This window comes from Leptodactylus fuscus, chromosome 8 (genome assembly GCF_031893055.1).
Source record: "Leptodactylus fuscus isolate aLepFus1 chromosome 8, aLepFus1.hap2, whole genome shotgun sequence".
Lineage (NCBI taxonomy): Eukaryota > Metazoa > Chordata > Amphibia > Anura > Leptodactylidae > Leptodactylus > Leptodactylus fuscus.
In genome coordinates this window covers 19,544,805-19,552,174 of record NC_134272.1, presented here as the reverse complement: position 1 = coordinate 19,552,174, position 7,370 = coordinate 19,544,805, and the positions used below count along the sequence as shown (strand labels likewise).

Here is a 7,370-nt window from a genome sequence, read left to right as displayed (position 1 = left end):
CGTTCGCCAATTGCCAGAATAGCGCCAACTGCTGTCCCGATGCTGAACTGCTGTCCCGATGCTGAACTGCTGTCCCGATGCTGAACTGCTGTCCCGATGCTGAACTGCTGTCCCGATGCTGAACTGCTGTCCCGATGCTGAACTGCTGTCCCGATGCTGAACTGCTGTCCCGATGCTGGTGCTCAGCTGCGATGCTGGCCCAATAACCGAAAAGTACCGAGAATTGTTTGAACCCCTGCTGAGCAGAAACACCTCCCACAGTTGCCTTGTCTACCATCCAGACACAGGGGGCGCTGTCATTACACCCCTCTGTCATTGCCCACACTTTATCCAGGCTCTTAGCAGAAGGTGTGAGTTATCCTGGACATCTGGCGCAGATCTCTATTCTGGCCATTTATAAAGGGGCCGGACCCTCTTCATAGCCATGCCCTTTGCCTGTCGGGGGCTTTAATAAATCTGGCCCACAATATTTAACTGTATAAGATGTGGGGCTAGAAGTGGCCCTACACTAGAGTTTCGGATAATTTTGACCATGTTTGCTAAGCAGAGTCAGTGGAAAAATGTATCTTTTGTTATTCTGACATTTGATGTACATGTATGTCATAATGTTTGGTGGGGGAGGGTATGGAGAGACTTATGTATGGCAGGTGCAGGCTCTTATTACACACATGACACCTGCTACTAACCACAATTGTTCGTCCCATGTGTTTTGCATTGGCCTAGTTAAAAAGGCATCTGAGAAGAGATGGCGGTTTTCTGCAACTATTCTGCACCACTCCTTGTATCTGCTGTGAATAAGAGTATGAAATGTGAAGCTTTGTTTGTGAATAAAGTCACCAGGTCTTGTGTGAATAGAGCTGAACACATCTTTAGATTGTCAGGAATATATAGTCCACAGTATGGCTCTGAAATACTACTGACCCAAAGATCACTCCGATTTTTACCCTGTTGCTTTCTCATTGGAGAAAGAAGAAGAAACACAGGGTTTTATTGAAGTGATTAAACACAGCAAATAAAGTTAAAGGGGTTGTCTATAAATCTCTACACTAATCTAAACCCCCTCCCCTCTCCTACTTGCTAAATAACATACCGGTAATCAAAAATGTATAGTTACCCATATCCCTGAAGAGGACATGTGACCGCCCCAGACTCATTTTCTGATTATCCGGTGACAATTTGTTACCCAATTTCTGGAAACGGATTGTCGCTACTACTATCCCCCCCCTTCCCCATCCACTCCATCATACTTACCCATCTTCTTCCTGTCTAAGCTTCCTTTTCCAGGGAATGGCTTCTCCACCTTTGTTGACGTCGCACGCGCAGGAAGGACTTCCCTTGTCAGTACGGGAGCAAACTTAGGGGGCACAGGGAGAGAGTCTAAGGGTGAGCTTAGGGACTGCTCCGTGTCCAGCTCCAACACACCATTCTGTGGACCTATTACTAGGGATCCATTGTTATATACCTGTTGTACATTGGACATTTATTATATGTTTTTTGTTGGTAGTGGAAATTGCAAATTTTAATTGATTCTAAGACAGCTTGCTTAGGATATTTTAGGGGTTTATAATAAATGTTGAGTTTTACATTCCGTGCATCAGTGCTGAGTGTATAATATATATATATATATATATATATATATGTATGTTATTTTCTGATGTGAGATGGTATATGCTCTATTAGCATTATTAGAGCTATCCTATAAAGCCCTGCTGTGTTGTGGTTATCGGGAGGGACACTACATGTATGAGAAGATAACTTGACCACAACGATGACCTGCATGAGCCAATACAAACCTGCAAGTCTTTCACTCATGTTCCAACTGCCATACACACGGTCACATATCCCTTATCAACCAATAGAAGCTCGCAGGCGCTTAGTCTCCACGTGCACACAGCTTTACTTCAGGTTTCCATAACAACCCAGCCATTTTTCTTCACTGCTGTAGGTCAGCTTTAAAGGGGCAGAGCGCTGTGGATTACACTTTTACATAAGGTCACATACACACAGCTTTACTCCAGGTTTCCATAAAATCCAATTGCAGGTTTATCACTCATATCCAAACTGAGATACACATGATCATATGACACATATGAACCAATGGAAACTCGCAGGTTTCCCAGTCTTCACATACACACGGCTTTACACCAGGTTTCCATAGGAACCAAACTATTCTTATGGGGCCATTTCACAAAAAATTAAATATACCCGTGTGAAGCCAGGTTCATCTGCTAGTTGTCTATAAATGTAAATCTGCTTATGCTCATGGGAGAACCCATGTGACAAATCTGTTGTGTGAAAAATTGTTCCACTTTTCAGGGGTTTTTTGGCAATCACACCACATGAGAGTAAGGTAGGAAGAGTGTGTCCATGATCACCAGAATTCAAACACAAACTCACAAGTTATGATTAAAAATTTAATAAATACTATAATCTGACATTGATAAACTAGTTGATTGGTCATAGTTATTATTTTGGAGCTATGTTGGGTGTTATTGTCTTAAGATGTCTTGCCTCAATCTATTCTTAGAGATACGTGGAGACGCTCATCTTGCATCTTGGTGTTTTGTTGTCTAAGACCTCCTATACTCAGAGCACAAAGGGGTTTTTAGGAACACAGCACGTACCATCGTAGTCTTTATTGCTCTTTATGAAGACTCTCCACTGGTTTCTATATACCATACACGGGTATGACCAGGATGTATGCAATGTTCAGACTATAAAGCGGAAAGAGAGATCGGTACTAGACATTTCCTTTTCATAATACTTATCAAATTTCTCATTCTGAGACACAGTGAAATGATTTTTCCAATCTCCACAGATTCCTGGGAAAAGAAGAAGAAAACATTTAATCATTCTCCATAGTAAGAATATTTTGTACAATTTTTTTTTTAGTTTTCAAACTTTAAAAAAAAATGTTTTTCCCTATCAGTATGTCTTTGGAGTATGGGAGGAAATCCACACACACACACAGGGAGAACATACAAACTCCTTGCAGATGTTGTCCTTGGCAGGATTCAAACCCAGAACTCAAGCGCTTCATGTCTGCAGTGCTAACCACTGAGCCACTGCGTTGCCTCCAGTTTTCACGCTTTTCAGGGCATGACCTGGTCAATGAAAAATAAAATACTGTCCAGTTGAAAAATATTTTTTAAAAATGGCAGTACCGCATATGACCACTAGAGACTATATTCATATGGGCAATCAGAATTGCTGCATATAGTCATGTAGACATTATGTTTAGGCATATGTGCACCATATGTGCTGTATATGAGGAGTTACTGTGCCTACAAATTTGCAGCTAAAATTTGCCTTTTGTGGTCTTTTTTCAAATAATGTCTATGGGGGTCAGAAGTGTAGATCATTAAAATAGCCCTAAAAATGGCTCCTAACAGCCAAGTTTTTCCCACAGCTTCTGTCTTGCTGTTTCATAATGAGGAAGGCGTTTAACAGTTGTCTGATGGGAGACAACGACAGTAAATAAAAGTGCTATTATTTTTGTGGCTGCCAGGTGGCAGTGTTGTACCTTTCCTCATAAATGGAGAGACTGACTGGTCCATAATGGCTGAGGAGAGGGCACTGTAGTTTGTTGATGGATTCTCCTTCATGGCCTTGAAGGAGGTGTGTAGGCAAATCTTCTCCAGGACATCATCTGAGAAATCTTTTCCCAGAAACTTCATTACTTTATGGATTTCCCTCTTTGGGTCCTGTTCATGAAGGAAAGATGGACAGGTATTTCTTTAACTATGTCACACAAGGCCTATAAGATCCCTCTTCCAGAGAGCCAGCGTACCGCCTGCTATGATGGAGAACGGCTGAAGGCGACACAGATATAACCCATCACTAACAAGGATGACATGCACAGTGTTAGAAGAGACTCTACGTTACTTCGTTGTCATCCTGCTTTCTAAAATTAATAGATGGAGAAAACTCACCTCCAGCATATCTTCATAGAACATGTAAAGGATATTTCGGTCTTTTCTTAGGTCCCAAAATTCTTTAACGTGAGTGATCCATGACCCAAAACCCACTAGGACAGAAAGAAAATGACCAGTCCATAACCAATCAATAAAACAAAAATAAATTTTAAAAAATTAATACTCCTTACTGTTTCCTTGTATAAACTTATCGACATACTTCTCCCAGGGTCCCGGCTCTGGATGTAGATTGTTCATCGTATCGAAGTGGTAAAATGACACGGCCACGTCTTTAGGATTCCTCGCCACGTAAATAATCTTGTAAAGGCACGAAAAAATGGATGTTTCAAAATAGACTATACCCAAATGATCAAATAAGGGAGAATACTGAACAGTACTACCTTACAGTTCTTTTCCCAAAATGACTTTGGTAACAGGGAGACTGGTAGATGGGTTTTAACCTTTCTGGGAGAAGGAAGAGAATCCAAGAGCTCAGACCCTGGAAGAGAAAGATACTTTACGACATGATAAGGAAACCCTTTGGCAGCAAGATGAAAAGTAACTAACGTATATATACATATAGGGCAGTATTATTGTAGTTATATTATTCTACATAGGAGCAGTATTATAGTAGTTATATTCTTGTACATAGGAGCAGTATTATAGTAGTTATATTCTTGTACATAGGAGCAGTATTATAGTAATTATATTCTTGTACATAGGAGGCAGTATTATAGTAGTTATATTCTTGTACATAGGAGCAGTATTATAGTAGTTATATTCTTGTACATAGGAGCAGTATTATAGTAGTTATATTCTTGTACATAGGAGCAGTATTATAGTAGTTATATTCTTGTACATAGGGGCTGTATTATAGTAGTTATATTCTTGTACATAGGGGCAGTATTATAGTATTTATATTCTTGTACATAGTGGGCAGTGTTATAGTAGTTATATTCTTGTACATAGGGAAACTATCCAGACGGTTTTCTGGTCAGACCCCTCCAATCTGATATTGATAGCCTATTATAAGAAGTGGATTTTTTTTTTAATGTAGATTGTGAGCCCCACATAGGGATCACATGTACTTTTTTTTTTTTTTTACTATCAGTACGTCTTTGTAGTATGGGAGGAAATCCACACAAACAAGGGGAGAACATACAAACAACTTGCAGATGTTGCTCCTGGTGGGATTCGAACCCAGGACTCCAGCGCTTCAAGGCTAACCACTGAGCCACTGTGTTGCCCCAAGAATTTGAAATTTTTAAAGGCTGGATAACTCTTTTAACTATTAGTCAGAATATCATTGAAAATATGTGAGGTAATTTCTTAAGTACCTGGAGACACCTCACCGGGCACCCAGAACTCCAGCATAGGAACCTTTTCGAAGATGGCATCTTTCTGATTCTTCTCTGTGTCGCCATCATTTAGTATGACATCCACAATCTCGCTCATCCATGTTGTACCTTTAAAACAATATTAATACAACGGTTCATCAAAGATGCGCACTTACTATCACAGCTGTCTGCAGGTCTTATGGTGGTGACTAGAGATGAGCGAGTAGTATTCGATCGAATACTCATATCAGTCGAATACCGCGCGGGAAAATTCCATTGAATTCAATGCAAAAACCTCCCCGTGCTCCTCGTCCTGCTACTTCCGGAACTTGGAGGATCCAAGGTGTCGAACTTTGGTTTCCATGGAAACCGGAACAACATTCCCATTTTTTCCCATAGACTATAATAGGATTCGATATTCGAACGAATACTACTCTCTCATCTCTAGTGGTGACACATGGGGTACTTGGATGAAGCTCTAGCCATATCCAGTTCCCACCTGGATGTTGTTTTTGATACAGTTTCCTAATTTTACAGTTGAAAGGCATATAATTTACACATTTCACCTGTAAATTCAAAAGCATGGAATTTTTTCCATTGTATTACTGATGCAGTTTTATCTGGCTCCTGGTACTCCAGTTCCTAGACTTTGGTTGCATGTGTAGTGAAGCCGAGGTATACGGTACTTTCCCCAGCAGCTGTGCAGTTGTCGAAAGCACCAGAGATGAGTCTGCTGAGACTCATTAGACTTGTCTCTAGGTAATATGGCTGGACGAAAAATAGCTATAAATGAACATCAACCAGGATGTACACTGTTATTTTCTTCACGTTCTATATTGCAATATTTTCAAGGTTGTATCTGCAGTTTTATTCAGACTGAACACGTACATATCAGAACTGCTATTATTATACCATGGGTCTCTTCAGACTCTAGAGTAAAATAAGTAGAGGCCCAGGCAGATGATCAAACATAAAAAAAACAAAAACTGTGTTCTGGGTTTTGGCACAGCTTTTTGCTGTCTTCTGACTGACTTCAAGGACTGCTGCAGCCTGTGATTAGCCTTCAGCAGGTCACGTGGCGTCGTATAGACACAAGCGTCACAACGCTGTTTGACCCATGTGGCCACTGAGGCTGAATCTCAGACCCCAGGAGAGGTGAGTAACAGTTTTTAAATGTTTGACCAACTCCCCGAGGGTTCTGATTTAGGCCATAATCGCCCAACCCTATTAGGTAAGTATGAAAATTTCGTTTTTTTTGTAACAACAGATATTAAAAGAATAGAACTATCTGGGACCTTAAGCCACCAGTCCATAAGGACCTGTGGGTGGTTTAGTGCCCCAAACAAACCTGACAGGTTCCCTTCCAGTAGTAGCAGTGTAGTTCTGGCCTTAGAGCTCATGACTGACCTGATTTAGGATATGTGGCGATGACAATATCGTCTTCTCTTGCCTGGAAATTATCAATCCTCTCCCAGTTTGGAGTACAAGCGCAGATCATCGGGACACCACGAATCATAACCCAGTCCTTCCGACGCCATTCAAAGTCCATCTTGGCTAATGTGATCTAGTGGGTAACAAAAAAATTTTTTAAAAAATGAATCGTATCCAAGATGTTGTCATCCTTTGATCTATATCCCTTTAGCCTGGGTCTATACACTTTCATGTCCAGTAGGTTTTAACGGCCCGCATGATGTCCCTTACCAGTCTGCAGGTCACTTCCAAACTTTTTCTCACACTGTTCACAGTACTTTGTATTCTCCCCTATGAGAGAGCTCTTTATTCTTCCACAAATCGCCTCCTACCTCTTCCCTCCTCCCCTTCCTGCAGATAAGTTTTACTATTCACAATATCAGGCCGTGTTATCAGCTGCAGGAGTCCTCTGCACATGAGTGTCTCAAGTCCAGCTTAACATGTAGCTTTGGCTGTAATTTCGCATTTTTAGAGTCCAGAGATTTCCAGAGTCCCCAGGAATGTCCTTATCGAAGCGTTTAGGCTGTGTATGTTATCCCATTAATAGTGGAGAGACAGATGTGAAATTATAGATAGAAGAACATGATATAATGCACGAGTGCCTAGTGTATTATATGAGACTTTACAAGTATGCTCTTGGGTCAGTATT

The 7,370-nt window shown here is 40.9% G+C and overlaps 1 protein-coding gene across 1 annotated transcript; it reads right to left on the bottom strand.

The window, feature by feature from the left end:
* Positions 1–2,411: 2,411 nt before the first annotated feature.
* Positions 2,412–7,060, bottom strand: LOC142216849 (sulfotransferase 1B1-like). The gene is made up of 8 exons (XM_075284891.1): positions 6,953–7,060; positions 6,659–6,815; positions 5,252–5,380; positions 4,316–4,413; positions 4,106–4,232; positions 3,933–4,027; positions 3,524–3,704; positions 2,412–2,822 (listed from the first exon to the last, which is right to left on the bottom strand). Exons 2-8 carry the CDS (start codon positions 6,798–6,800, stop codon positions 2,710–2,712), a joined length of 885 nt encoding a protein of 294 aa, XP_075140992.1. The 5' UTR covers positions 6,801–6,815; positions 6,953–7,060; the 3' UTR covers positions 2,412–2,709.
* Positions 7,061–7,370: the final 310 nt, after the last annotated feature.